This window comes from Peromyscus californicus, unplaced genomic scaffold (assembly GCF_007827085.1).
Source record: "Peromyscus californicus insignis strain IS unplaced genomic scaffold, ASM782708v3 Scaffold_11__1_contigs__length_118956290, whole genome shotgun sequence".
Lineage (NCBI taxonomy): Eukaryota > Metazoa > Chordata > Mammalia > Rodentia > Cricetidae > Peromyscus > Peromyscus californicus.
The window spans coordinates 74,671,800-74,686,596 of record NW_026294402.1 but is presented as its reverse complement, the minus strand read 5'-3'; the positions used below and the strand labels follow the sequence as shown (position 1 = coordinate 74,686,596).

Here is a 14,797-nt window from a genome sequence, read left to right as displayed (position 1 = left end):
GTTTAGCCTAAGGAAAGTATCATTTCAGTGATGAAACATACCCGGGCGTGCAAAATGTGAAGAAGACTTGGAGTTCTCCTTCCTTCGTAAATTCAGAGTACTGAGGGAAGAATGAGACTTCTGTGCTGAGCAAAACCATAGGAATATAGGTGAGAAGAGCACATGGGGGCTGTTGAGATGCTTCTGTGATGGGCACTTGTCTAACATTGTAGCATCCTAGTTTTTAATCGGAAGCAATAAAAGAAGGGAGATATGTATGTTTCGGAGGCTGAAGAACAGACAGAGGGCGGGGGGAGAGAGAGAGAGAGAGAGAGAGAGAGAGAGAGAGAGAGAGAGAGAGAGAGAGAGAGATATTCCCTCTCGCTTGCCCTCCCCCTTTCCACAAGTGCTCACCACTGTGCTACACTTCCAGCCTTAGATTCTCCTTTTTACCTGTCATTACTATACAGGCAATAAACACACTCTGGCATCTTCCAGCATAGTGATCCTTTCCCTTCATCTGTGCAGGCTTCTGTAGTTCCTACTGTCTCCACCCATGCCCACCTAAGCTGTTGACGGGACAGTAAACATGTTCTGCCTCTACTCCCATACTGCAAACTTATCGTTCACATTTTATTTTTATTTTTTTAGAGACATGGTTTTTAATCATGAGCATGAGTGGGGGTCAATGCATGTGAGTGCAGGTACCCTTCATAGGCCAGAGACGTTGGATCTCCTGGAGGTCGAGTTACCAGCAGTTGTGAGCTACCCAGCTGTGCATTGACCTCCAGCCCTCTGCAAGAGCAGAGCGTGCTTTTACCTGCTAAACTAGCCTCAACCTTTTCTTTTTAAAAAATAATCCATGCATATTGTTAAAATATCAGTCCATGATAGAAGACAATAAAAATAGTCATTCCTTACCTTTTCCCTCTGACCCAAGGTTTTCCTTGAGGACATCTTCTCCAACTCTTACCCATTTCTTCAGACATTTGTCTCCATATTTGTACAATGTCCTTGTACTGTAGCCTCTTACTTCTGGATTTTAGATATATTATGTCTTCCTATTATTGTTTTCATGGTGAACATTTAGACTTCTAACTTCTCCCTTTTATCTATCCTCTCAACATGATCATGTCACATTTACTTATTCATTTACTTATTTATTTTACTTTTATTTTGTTGTTGTTGTTGTTGTTTGAGACAGGGTTTCTGTGTAGCCCTTGCTGTCCTGGATCTCTAGACCATTCTGATCTTGAATTCATCAAGATCCACCTGCCTCTGCCTCCCAAGTGCTCGGATTAAAGGTGTGTGCCACCACCGCCCGGCTCACGTCACATGTTTTTGATATGGCATTTATATGTTCTAAGTGTTTATAAAATGTGCACAGTGGAAATTTGAATATGGTTCCGTGCTGAGCCAAGCTGTGCACGAGCAGTGTGCTCTCTTCCTCTTGACACTTCTTCCAAGGAATAATTACTTTAATCTTGCATCTGTTTGGTTTCCTATGTATCTATTTTAGTTTTCCCAAACACTCCATTTGCTTTGCCAAACGCCGATCAGTCATTTTTCCAACACTTCAACACAGCAGTTTTCTATTTCCCCACAGAGGTCTTCCTAGTGCGGCTCTCTGCTTCCTTCCCTCAAGCTGGACTGATTGTCCTCCAAGACTGCTGCCCGGCTGTTGGCCTTCTGCCTGAACTGAATCCAGACTTTCCTCTCCTCCCCTCTCCTCCCTTCCCCTCCCCTTTCTTCTCCTCTCCCCTCTCTTGTCCCCTTCCCTCCCCTCCCCTCCCCTCCCCTCCCCTCCCTGCTCCTCCCCTCCCGTCCCCTCTCCTCCTCTCCCCTCTCCTCCCCTTCCCTCCCCTCCCCTTCCTGCTCCTCCCCTCCCCTCCCCTTCCTGCTCCTCCCCTCCTCTCCCCTCCCCTCCCTGCTCCTCCCCTCCCGTCCCCTCTCCTCCTCTCCCCTCTCCTCCCCTTCCCTCTTCTCTTTTTTCCTCTCTTCCCCTCCTCTCTTCTCTTTTCTTTTCCTCCCCTCCCCTCTTGCCCCACATGAAGAGGTCAGAGGACAATTTTCAGGAGTGGACTCTCTTTCTACCACAGGTTCCAGGGACCTAACTCGGGCATCAGGCTTGTGCATCAAGTGCTTTAACTTGCTTTCACCTTCCAGGCCCTGGACCCCGTCTTCTTTTATTCCTTATCTTTCATGTCTATACACCCACGTTCTGTTTCAAAAGTGCATTTTTCTGTAGTTTCTATAGAAAGAATACCTATACTAACCTCCCTGAAGCAGGTCATGCTTCTAGAACTAGGTTAGGGGAGGTGATGTGTCACTGTTCCCATGTGTCAACTTTCCATGGCCTCATTCAGTCTGTGCTGTCCATTGTCCCTGTGACCAGGACCTCTAAGATCAGTTTTGGTTTTCCCTGAAAATAAATCTCTGGGCTTTGGTGACAGTTGTTTAAGGCTGTGTTCTTTTTCCCCCATGATCAAACATCAGGCTCTCTCGCTCCCTATTTTAGCTGCATTCTTGTTAAGATTGATGTTTCCCACTCATCTGTCAAGCGCTCCTTGGCACGTTTGTTCTGGTTACACACTTCCACGGCTTCAGTGGCCACCCACACGTTGATGACTCCCAAACCTCTATCCCAACTGTGTTATTCAGCTTCGTACTGTGTCTCTACCCAGTCTACTTGCCTCAAAACCATTCTCAGCACCTCTCCATCCTTCTCCCAAGACTTTTCTGTTACTTTCTAGCTTGGCAGCGATTACCTGATCCTTTCAATCACCAGAGCTAGGGACTCAGTCACCTGTGTAGGCTCCTTCTCTGTGTCCAAGTGGACTTCTTCAGCAAGTTCTGTCTGCCCTAACCCCCTCACTTCTCTAGCATCCGGCCCCACATTTCCATTTCTGTCGTTGGTGCCTAAATCGAGGCTGTGATCACTTCTCACCTGCCTCTCTCTCACGCCCTCCGGCCGTCATCGCCTCTCAGAACCCTGATTCGTTTGTCCTTGTACTTTCCAACATGCACGTTGATCATAACCTCCCTCTAGTGAAGCCTCTACAGACTTCTCATCACCAACAGGACACAGCGGCATTTCCGTGGCTGGGCTCTGTAGCTCTCAGAGCTGAGCACCTTTCCCTTGTTCTGAGTCATGCTGCACTCTGAGCTCATGGAATTGCTCAACTTGTTTCTCTGTCCTGTATTGCCCTCATTTCTATTGTCTGGCAGTTGCGTCCTTCCCCGTTCCGAGTTTCTTACACAGACAACCGTCTCCAGGAAGATGAGCTATATAATCTTAGGGTCTATCTTAGGATTTGAAAGGCTTGCCCATCACCGTAAAAAGCTTGGTACTGATGGTAGAGAAGCGAAGCCAGCCCCTGAGATGGCCAGAAGTGGGCCTGATAAGCTGTTCTCCTATTGCAAGCCTGTGAGGATCTCACTGGAGGAATTAACAAGTCCCAAGTGAGAACATGGGGTGAAGGTGGAGGGGCTGGAGGAAATCCAGGCGCCTTGATGGGAAGCACCAAGACATTTTCAGATTTATAAATGCCTTTTCCCCTTCCTCCCTCCTCTTGGCTTCCCCGGGGGATGCCTCAGAGGGTAGGCATGCTCTTCAGATTCATGAAGGACACTCCTCATTTTATAAACCAAAAATCACTACCCTCAAGCAGGGTTCAGATTTAGGATAAATACTAACGAGATTCTCCAGAAAGAGGGCGTTGATGAACAGTGGACAAGCTATTGAAAAGGCTGAAAACGAGGAGACTGGAGCAGCACTTTTTTTTTCTGTTGCCAAAATGCTGTGTGTCCTTTGGCAAATCACCTTACTATGGCCTGTGGCTTAGCATTTCACTAGATGATTCTGGATTCCTTCTGCAGTAATAATATGATTACTTCAATGTATATGGCAAGGCGCTTGCAAGAACCTGCTTCACACCACCCCATCCCCCAGAAACTAATGATTATTTTCTTATTTGGGTTCTCTTGATTTTGTTGTGTTCTGAATATGTGATGGACAGAGCTGCAGAGTCACAGAGGTGGTAGGGGCTGATTCAGACCTTACAGAAAAAGGTGGCAATTTATAAAGTAAAAAAAAAATCATTTTGTTTGTATGGATGTTTTGTCTGTATGTGTGACTGTTCACTGTGTGCATACCCGGTGCTCACAGAGACCAACGAGGGCACCAGATCCCCTGGAACTGAACTTACAGGTGGTTATGAGCCACCATGTGGTTGCTAGGAAGTGAACCCAAGTCCTCTGGAAGGGCATCCAGTACTGCAGTGCTATATCCAGCCTTCCCCCTAACCCCCACACACTTTGGGTTTTTGTTGTTGTTGTTGTTGTTTTGTTTGTTTGTTTGTTTTGAGACAGGTTATCTCATTGGGACCTGCTGCTCACTGATGAGGCTAGAGTGGCTAGTCAGTCATTGAACACCCAAGCTCTAGTCACCTGTCTCTGCCTCTCTAGTGCGGGACGATAAGCACACCGTCACGCCCAGCATTTGGTATGAGTTCCGGGGACCAAACTCAGGTCCTCACGCCTGTACGGCAAGCATGGCATGGACTGAGCCGTCTCCCCAACCCCAAGTCCTAAAGTTGTCTGGGGATTGTATGTATGTGTAGCAGGTGCATGCAGGAGCCTGCAGAGGTCAGAAGAAGGCATCAGATTCCCTAGAACTAGAGTAACAGGTGGTTAAGAGCCAGCATGTGGGTGCTGGGAATTAAATCCAGGTCTCCTACAAGAGCAGTAAGCACTCTTAACTGCTGAGCTGTCTCTCCAGCACCCTTACCCTGACCGTTCTAAATTTAAAGATAGGTTTAAACATTTAGTCTGTGTGCCTGGAAGAGTAAAACCTGGGCACAGGGGGCTCAAAATTTACATATGTTCCCATCGTTTTGCTTTTATTTATAGATAATGTTATATTTGAGGGAAGCAGTTCAAATTTGCTTGTTCTGGGAGTAACATTCAGTGCTAGAGGTAAAGACTGGCTTGCCTGAAAAATAAGTGATTAGTAATAATTATTGGTGACTCCTATAACCTAGAGAGACGATGGGCTTATTTGGGCTGGTGATGGTGGAGGAAGTACTGTTTTTGGGAAGGAATCAAATAAAGGGCTCAATGATTATGAAACCCCAAGAGAGATGATATCATCTGGTTCAAAAGTTTTCTGGAACAAATGACAGAACTGATTATCGGAAGTATTTTTAATTAGCTGAGCTCAATCCAAAACAAGGAGTACAAGCCCAAGCCAACAGAGGAAGTTTGTTGGACTTCCTATTTAAAACAGATGTTTTATCAGGATTTCTGAATGTGATAATAGGATTGTATCCCGATGCAGTTTAGGGAACTCGGACATGCATAAAAACAAACAATATCTAGGTTCTCCCTTCTAAATGGCATACAAGATATTTGTAGGGCATTTCTGCAGGTGGGTAAGTTACCTGGAGAGCAGCGAGCTCAAAGCTGAGGTTTAGAAGCTTGCAGAGGGGTAGAAGAAGGCTGGTGTGGGTCCTCCACAGAGTCCCTGGTAAGGAGGGAGTCATGGAACAGGGAGGCAGGCTGTAGCCAGCAGCCAGATGGGCAACAGCCATGAGGAAACTCTTTACGTTGATGTAAACTTTTCTACAAACAAAGCCATCCTCCTCCTTAGACGCAAAGCCCGTCTGCAAGGCGAGATGCCACCATGCTTTGTCTTCGCTGTGTGAGCTTAGAGTTCAGCTATTGGATGAGTTTGGTTGAATTTACTGGAGGGGACCTTTTAAAACGCAGAGCTCAAGAGCTCTTTGTAGATATTTTGGCAGAGTAAAAGTACACACATTGCATGGGAAGGAGGTAATGTCTTGTGAGGGAGGACATCTTTCCCACTCTGTAGCACTCTCCCGGGAAGAAACTGATTTCCAACTTGCTGTTAAGTTGTCCCACTCCGCCACTCAAGGGAATGCTCCCCGAATTTCTCCCCAGATCCCACCCCATTCATGTGGCTTTGGAATCCAAGTCATCTGATTGATTAAAAGTTTCTGTGATACCACTCACAAGGGAATAGGTGCTAAGTAAGGTCAGAAATGAAGCAAAGTTTGGAAGTGATTACTGTTTAGTTTGCTTTGTGTGGAACTTATCTAACAGCTAGTGTAACAAAGGAGTAGATTAGCACCTTCTCACAACAACATCAGAATAGCAAATAATGTGTCTCCTATGTTGCCCACAGTTTCTTAAGGAGAAAACAGCATGATAACAAGTGAAAGAAATGGAAAGTTTGAATTTTGGTAAATTCTTGTCAAAAGTATATAAAAATCCAGTGTACTCCATATGCATATAACATTCACAATTTAAAGATTTTTTTCTTTCAATTAGAAAAAAAAGGAAAAGAAAATTATGCCAATTAGTGCCTGGGTATTAAAAACTCCCAAGTCCAAGTGTTTTTGTTATTTTGTTTGCCAATAAGTGGGTAATTAACTATGATTATTGGTCTTTATTGTTTATTAAGTACTTTACAAATTGTAAGTGTCACAAAGATGTGTTTATAGAAAGAGAAACTTGTTACAGAATCATGCCTGGTCATAATAACCTCTAACCTCTCCTTAGAGACCCCAGGGGACTGAGGCTTGGGTCCTCTTCTGGGATACAATGAAAACTTTCTAAGACGTGCAAAAACATTTGCCAACTTTGTTATCATCATCAACAACAACAAAAATTTAAACAAGATTTATGTATTTATTTATTCCTCTCCCTCCCTCATTCTGTGTGAGTGTGTGTGTGTGTGTGTGTGTGTGCCCACGCACGTGTGCGTGTGTGCGCACTTGTGACATAGAATATATAACTTGGAAAGGGGACAACTTACAAGAGTCCATTCTCTCTCCCATGTGGGTCCTGGGGATCAAGCTCAAGCCATTAAGCTGGAGTCATCTCCCTGAGCAATCTTGCTGGCCTCTCAACAATTAAAAAAAAAAAAAAACTATTTAATGAACAACTTCAAAACCTTATGCTGTACAATATTTATTTCTCACAATTTCAGGTGTCAGATGAGTGATTCTTATTTGAGTTCATTTGAGATTTGAGGAAAACATATCATAAGCAATTACAGATATTAGACATCCTTTATTATGAAGGTACAATTTATATACAACAACCTGTTGTTTGGAAATATCAAGTATTTCTGAAAGTCTACTATAAATACACACATTTACATATTGGTTGTCAGTTTGTTAATTTACATGTACTAATGAAGCCAAATAGTGAGACCATGGTATTGTTTCTTCTGTGAAAACCCTCAGGCAACCAACCCTTCACCAAATGTGAATTCTAAAGTCATTGTTGTGCAGATTGTAAAATGTCAAGAGAAGGCGACTCTAGGCATAAAGAGGCTTGCACACTTGGAAAGGTGTAAAAGCCGAAAATGTTAGCCATACAGGGGAACTTACAATGATTTCTGGTACCTTTATTGTTTATCCTCAATGAGAACAAGCATTCTGAGTTATATCCACACTAACAATGATTCTGGATTCCTCTCTGACATTTCCTTAAGGAAGGAAATGGGAAGATGCTTACATTCTGGAAGTAGGATTTGTGATGTAGGTCTTTTGAAGATTCCTTGGTGCATACTACATGATTTTTTTTAAAGCAGTGAGTAGGAAATAGTATTTTAATCTTAGATGATGATTTTTACATAGTATCTTAGTAACTGCTTTTACTTTTCTGGCTTGAAGATGGATCCATTTTTAGAGTTTTTAAAAGTGTTTTAGGTCTAGAGAAAACTATATATATTTATTTTTGCATGTATTTTTTTAAGCTGTGCAAAGCCCTCAAATGTCTTAAGTATAAGGCATTTATGTTCTTCATTTAAACTTTGTTTTGTTTAAACCCAAACTCAAGCCAAAAGGCTGAAAAGGGGAATGAAAATATCTCCACCTAGTGGCCTCCATGAGGCAGCTAATGAAACCAAAATTCAAAAGCATTTTCTGCAGAGGATCACCCACCACGCAGTTAGCGTGAACCTGTAGGTAGGTTTATGATGTAATGCAATTTAGTTAATGGCTACCTAAATATTAACTACCAAAGTAAAATAAAGTTGTAATGGTGTGCATTTGTAATTAAAGTGAAAATAATAGGTGGAAATACTATTTCTTTGGGGGATGGGGTGGGGATGGAGTAAGTTGTGGAGGAAGGAACTCAGAGCCTTTCACGTGCTAGGCAAGCATGCTACAGTTGAGCAACGCCACAGCCGCTCTTCATGGTGGCAAATCCTGGTGTGTTTCTGCACTTACATCATTGCCATAGGTTGACAGTGAGGTGAAGGTTTCAGGTGGAGTCATTTTCTTTCTTCTGCTTTGCATAATCTCAGTGACTACAGGACTGTGTCTTCTCACCAAGCTAGCTCCGTTCCCACTACGGTCTACTACCTCAGTACATCGTTTCAAAATGACTGAATGAAAAATGTGATGACACAAGCTTATGAGAGCATAAACTAATACAAAAGGAAAACCAATCAAACAGTGTGATACTAAATGTTTGTAACGTGGCTGGACTCTTTTCATTACCGAGTCACCTTTGAAATTTATCATAAGACTGAAGAGGGCAGGAGGGATGGCCCAGTGGGTAAAGGCACATGTTGCCAAGCCAGAGCTCCATCCCTGGGATCCATATAGTGTAGGGAGAGAACCAATGCCTACAAGTCATCCACTGACCTCCACACGCACACTCACCTACACATACCAAATAAATGAATGTAAAAAATTGTTTTAAAAAACATGAATGAATGCCAGGCGGTGGGAGGCAGAGGCAGGTGGATCTCTGCGAGTTCAAGGCCAGCCTGGTCTACAAAGTGAGTTCCGGGACAGCCAGGACTTGTTACACAGAGAAACCCTGTCTCGAAAAACAAAACAAAAACAAAACAAAACAAAAGCGACCCAGACAAACAAATAAACAAAACATGGATGCATTTACGGGGCCAGTGGGGTGGCTCAGTGAGGAGAGAGGTCTGTTGGCAAGCCTGACAACCTGGGTTTAGTTCCTGGGACCTACATGGTGAAGGGAGGTAACCAAGTCCTAAAAGCTGTCCTCTGAACGCCGCCACAGGTGTGCATGCACCACACACACTCACACTCACACTCTAATAAGTAAGGTGACTAGCCAAAGAGAAGAGATTCAGATATTAAAAAGGCATTAACCAGTTATGCAAAAGCAGTAGTCAGAGAGGAAATTGTCTCTTGACTTCTGTGGGACACGAAGGGACTGTGTCCTCATTAACATCCAATCCACACGCACTGAAAAAAGGAGGTAGCTGAGCGGCGGTGGCGCACGCCTTTAATCCCAGCACTCGGGCATTGTTCAGAACAGAGAGTGTTCATCTGGGAGAACAGTGGCAGGACAAGTATTTTCCCATTATGCCACTCGTATATAGTAATGACTATATGTTTAGCTCTTTCATTGAGTAAGACCAACCTAATACAAAATACTAGACATGGTTTCTGTAGAGCTTTATTTTGGAAGTAAAACACACATGTAATTTCTTTATCCCAAATAGCGAAGTCTGCAGAGCTGTTGGTATTGGCCTCATGTACCTGCTTTTTTGTTTTGTTGTTTAACATTTACAGTCTTTGATTGGAATGGTGTGGTACTGGTCTTCACATCAACTACTGACTTGAGTTTAATTGAAAATGCCGTGTCTTTCTTCTCTTTATAGAAAGCATCATCATTCACCAGTTGCGAATGAGCTCCAGATGAGATTACCAAGCACAGCCCTCAGTCATCACTAAGGTCCTCCATGCTACTGATGTTGACTGGAAACACCCTATGACTTCCAGTGATTTTGTTTTGAGGATACAATTTAACAGTTAAAAACCACATTGTGGATGATATGAACAAATGTAGCAAAAGCAATTGAGTCTTTGTGCCAAAGAAAGTTTTCTTCTCTTTGCAAAGCTTTCAGGTCTGTGGGCACATGCTGTGTAATTTATTTTTATAATACATTTTGTAATGTGATTTCTTTCCCTAAATTGTTTCTTTTCTCATAGTCTGTGGCACATATATCTGTAGATTACACTGTCAGTTCTTCAAAGTATTGATATTGTGTATTTAAGAGGTTAATGTATCCTTTTCTTTTTATTAATTTGTTATTTTTAAGGAAGAAAAAGCACAACACTCTATTTCCCTGGGCAACTTTAAGAGGTAAAACCTACAAACAGTAGATTCGTGGGGTCTTCTTACTCATATGATGCTGTGGTCCCGATTGTGGTTCAACACTGAAAACAGTGTTCTGGCTTAGGAGTTTAAGTACTTAAAGCCAATTTGTGTCTCCTGCTTGTGTTCTGTATGGGAAACAAACAGCTTTGGCTGGCGGTTCAACTTTATTTCTATCTGCATTATTATTATGTATACAAAACATAATAGTGACTGTGATGTTAGGGTGCTTCCCACATATTACTTCTACCCCCACAAAAGGTTACAAATAAAAATGAACCTAGAAAATGTCAACCTTTTTTTTTTTTTTCAAAAAAATAGGGAGACTCAAATGCAGATAATCACTTCCCTCTGATTTTCACTGACTTTCACAACTCCATGTAGGTTGCGGAGAACGACTCCTACTATTACTATTCTTCTTGGTACAGGTTCTTGCTATATATCCCCAGCTGGCCTAAAACTGGCTGGGTAGACTAGGCTGGCCTTGACCTCAAGGGATCTGCCTGTCTGTGCCTCTCACAGGTGCTGGGACTAAAGACATGTGCCATTGTGTAAAGAGTATGTTTTTAAAGAATTAAAAGCCCAAACTGTATTACTCAAGTCTCGATGTCAGAGCTGCTGTTGAATTTAGGTTTACGTGAAAATGTGAAGTCTACTTGAAACTCTACTTTAAAAAAAAAAAAATACTGCCGATGGGGGTGGGAATGTTTCCAATAAGATCTTTAAAATAACTTTAAAGATAAATTAAAGGTTGACAGTTTAGTTTCTAAATGCAGAAGTCATTTATCATACTACTTAAGTGTGAATGAAGAGCCAATGCTTCTTCTGAATGTTATGAGGTAAGTAAAATCACCCAAGTTAAGTTCTGCAAGCTCACTACTATAGTCCACAAGCTGTACCCACATCAGCCACAGAGTCTCTGGAATGGGAAACACAATGCGACATTTCCTCCCTTATGTAACCTAGGTTTTAATGTAATCTGTGGAACTGACAAATCATAGTCAATATATACTGTAAATGAAATAACTATATCTTCTAAAAACTATTCTTGCTTTGTTAAAAGTCAGATAAATGTTATGTTAGGCTTACCCAAGCTTGAATGACTCTGGAGGTCTCACATAACCTTCTGTGGTTTTGATTACTGACCCAGAAGCCTGGGGGATGTGTGTGTGTGAGAAGATTTTTAAAAGTGTTGTTTTGTTTTCTTAAAATGTAGTGACATTTTCAATCACAAAACAGTTCTCATTTTATTTAGTTTTTTGTTTGTTTGGTTAGTTGGTTTTTGGTTTTTCAAGACAGGATTTCTCTGTGTAGCTCTGATTATCCTGGATCTTACTCTGTAGACCAGGCTGGTCTCGAACTCACAGAGATCCGCCTGCCTCTGCCTCCCGAGTGCTGGGATTAAAGGCGTGCGCCACCACTGCCCGGCTTTATTTAGTATTTTTATATTGACAGGGAAGTAAAGTTTTTAGGTGGCGCAGTTGCCTGAAGCTTAATTATTTGCTTTGAATTAAAACATCACCAGTGTGTGTATTCGTACTTGATGGGTTCTTCTCACCAGAGTTGTAATGATTTTTGGTGTTTTGCAAAGACAGTGGGGATCATGTTGCAACCAGTCATCTGGGTAGACGCTGAGGTTTTTCTGTCTACCTTACCATGAATTTCTTTGGTTAAACATGAATGACAGTTAAGTAAAATGAACACATTATATTTGAAAAAAAAAGAGAGAATATTAACAAGATCACAATCACATCTTAGCAACTTGTCTAGTTGTAAAAGTTGCCATCACAAGCAAGTCTGGCGCTAACCTGGATTACATTGTACAACTTCAATTTCTTTTACTGTAAATATGTCTTCATCAATTTGAATGAGACTAATTTTTGGATGGAATAATTTGGATGTTTCCCGGAGTGTAATCAGTATTTCATGTTCAAGTCACAATTGAACTAGTCAATTTGTTTTATGCTTGATTTATTGTTATTTTGTTTTGTTTTGAAGGCAGGGTCTCCCTATGTATCCCTGGTTGGCCTGGAACTCGCTATGTAGAATTCACAGAGATCTGCCTCTCTCTGTTTCCTGAGTGCTGGGAATAAAGGTGTCCGATTCAATGCCCAGCCTTTACACTTGTTTTTTGAGACAGAGTTTCACTATCTAGCCCAGGCTGTCCTCAAACACACTACATAGCTGAGGTTAGGCTTGAACTTGTGATCCTCCTGCCTCAGTCACCTGAGTGTTAGCATTACAAGGATAAGTCACAATGCTGGCTTTATCTTTCCTCTTGGTAACTGTTTTCGTTTATTTGATTTTGGTTTTCATATCTTCTGCACTTTTTTTCAAGAGTTCATAAAGTATTGAGCAGATAGTGGATAGAGTATATATGCACAGGATGCTGATGCCCAGAATGTACATAAAACATGAATTTGTTGAGTCTTAAGACAACTATTAAGAAATCATGATGTGGGATATCTAACACCAACACAGACACTACTGAAATAATGTAGAGCTTATAAAAGTCAGAGGCAACGCAAGAGTAAATGGTTTATTAGGCATGTGATGTTTTTATCTAATGCCATGGTTGAACTTTTCTGGAAATACAGGAAAAAAAAACATGGAGGAAGCTGAGTGTGTTCTCAAATTGCTTGAGCAACACATCTAAAAATGACAAGTACAAAATGAAACAACATCATCCTTGGTACCTGAGGCTCACACCCTCTTACCCCTACTGCTAAACCAGTGATAAAAAAAAACCAATTAGAAGGCAAAGAGGAGAAAAAATAAAAATAACTGTAATAAACATAAAAATCAGAAGTTTTCTGACCATTAATATTTGTTTCTTAAATTTTTAGTATTTACTTCATAACTACATAATAACTGTTGTTTATGGAAAATATAATAGTTTCACAAATTTTGGACAGGTATGTTTATGGATGCCATGGTGTGATACAGGCATTTTTTTTTTTGGCTCATGTTATTTGGGAGAATTTCACCTTATCATCTAATATATTTTGTTACTTTACCAGTGCAAATTTGAATTTTTAATCTAATTTTAAAAAAAGAACATAAAGCATTTGTTTCTTCAATATAATAAATGTATAATGTGATCAGTCAGTCTTAGAATTCTTCAAGTTTTAACAGAGTTTTCAAAAGCCAGAGTATATTTTGGAAGGCTTTTAGAAATACATTCTATTTTTCTATCATTCTTAATTTTGCCTTCTTTAAGTTCTATTAAGTACATACGTTTATTATTTCACACTGAAGCCATATGATTTTATGTACTTGTCTTTTATATGAATGTAATACCCTGTTTTCAGCTCTTTATAGGTGATTGAAATTAAAATTAAGACATTCTCTATGTTACTTTCAAAAATCAAATACGTTTCTGGAAATCTCACCAGAGTATGAAAAAATGACAATGAAATATGAAAGCATTGTGCAATATCCTTTTTACATAAGAGCATAATATTCATAAAATTAGAACAATTTAAAATAAATTTACAACTTTTTAACAATTTACTTATTATTTTATGTGTATGTGTATGTGCATGTATATGTGTAATGTGCCCGTGTGTGTGTGTGTGTGTGTGTGTGTGTGTGTGTGTGTGTGTGTGTATACACACACATATATATGCATCATGTGCATGCAGTAACCCAAGAGGCCAGAAGAGGGCATTGGGCTCACTGGGACTGGAGTTACTGGTAGTCTTGATTCACCTGACATGGGTGCTGGGCACCAAACCTGGGTTCCCCACAAGAGCAGCAAGTGCTCCTAACCACTGAGCCATTTCTCCAGCTCCACAACTTTCTTTTATTCAAAACATTTTTTTTTTAGCTCCACATTTCACACTTCCTTAGTGTATTTCACTATGGCTGTGTAGATGTAGCAGAGCAGGACTGTCAAAACAAAGGATATTCTTCCTAGTTACACTGTAGTTTTGATTCTTTGGTAAAATAAAAATTGTAAGATTTTTAAGACAAGGAACTGGCTAAAAGGGTCCTCTTGCTCCTCCACCATCACCAAACGCTGTGTCAGTCAGTGTTCACGTACTAGTTAGTCTACTAGTCTTTCTATTGTTAATCTAAAGGCAGATTCCTCGGTAGAGCAAACCTGTCCAAGGCTCTGTTGACAGGCATGCTGGGTAATGGCAAATTGGGGATGGTTTCTGTAAAGAGGGATGGGACTGAAGGGGGTTATGCGTAACCTTTTATCAGCTCGGTGACAGAGATGGTGGCCCATAATCAAAGCCAGTCCTAACTCACCTTTGCCTTACTTGGAATAAAGGAATGAGTTTTTCTTGTTTATTAGTTAGAGATGTACCTAGCAAAGAAGCAACAGGCCAACAAGACCAGAAAGGATACTGCTGCCAAGTCTGACAGTCTGAGTTCAATCACTGGGACTCACACATGGTGGAATTTGTTCTCTGATTTCCACATGCACACTGTGGCACAGGTGCTCCCACACATACATAAAGAGATACGTGAATGTACGCAGAATAAATAAATGTAAAAAGAACCTTTTAAAAAAGCCAAAATCCGCCGGGCAGTGGTGGCACACAGCTTTAATCCCAGCACTTGGGAGGCAGAGCCAGGTGGATCCTTGTGAGGTCGAGGCCAGCCTGGTCTACAGAGCGAGATCCAGGAAAGG

At 41.3% G+C, this 14,797-nt stretch overlaps 1 protein-coding gene across 1 annotated transcript in view; it reads left to right on the top strand.

The window, feature by feature from the left end:
- Filip1 (filamin A interacting protein 1) overlaps positions 1–13,668 on the top strand; it is a 172,380-nt gene extending 158,712 nt beyond the window's left edge. Inside the window, exon 7 of the mRNA XM_052715154.1 lies at positions 9,659–13,668. Coding sequence (XP_052571114.1) covers positions 9,659–9,699 — 41 coding nt within the window. The 3' untranslated portion in view covers positions 9,700–13,668. The remainder of the gene's footprint in view (positions 1–9,658) is intronic.
- Positions 13,669–14,797: the final 1,129 nt, after the last annotated feature.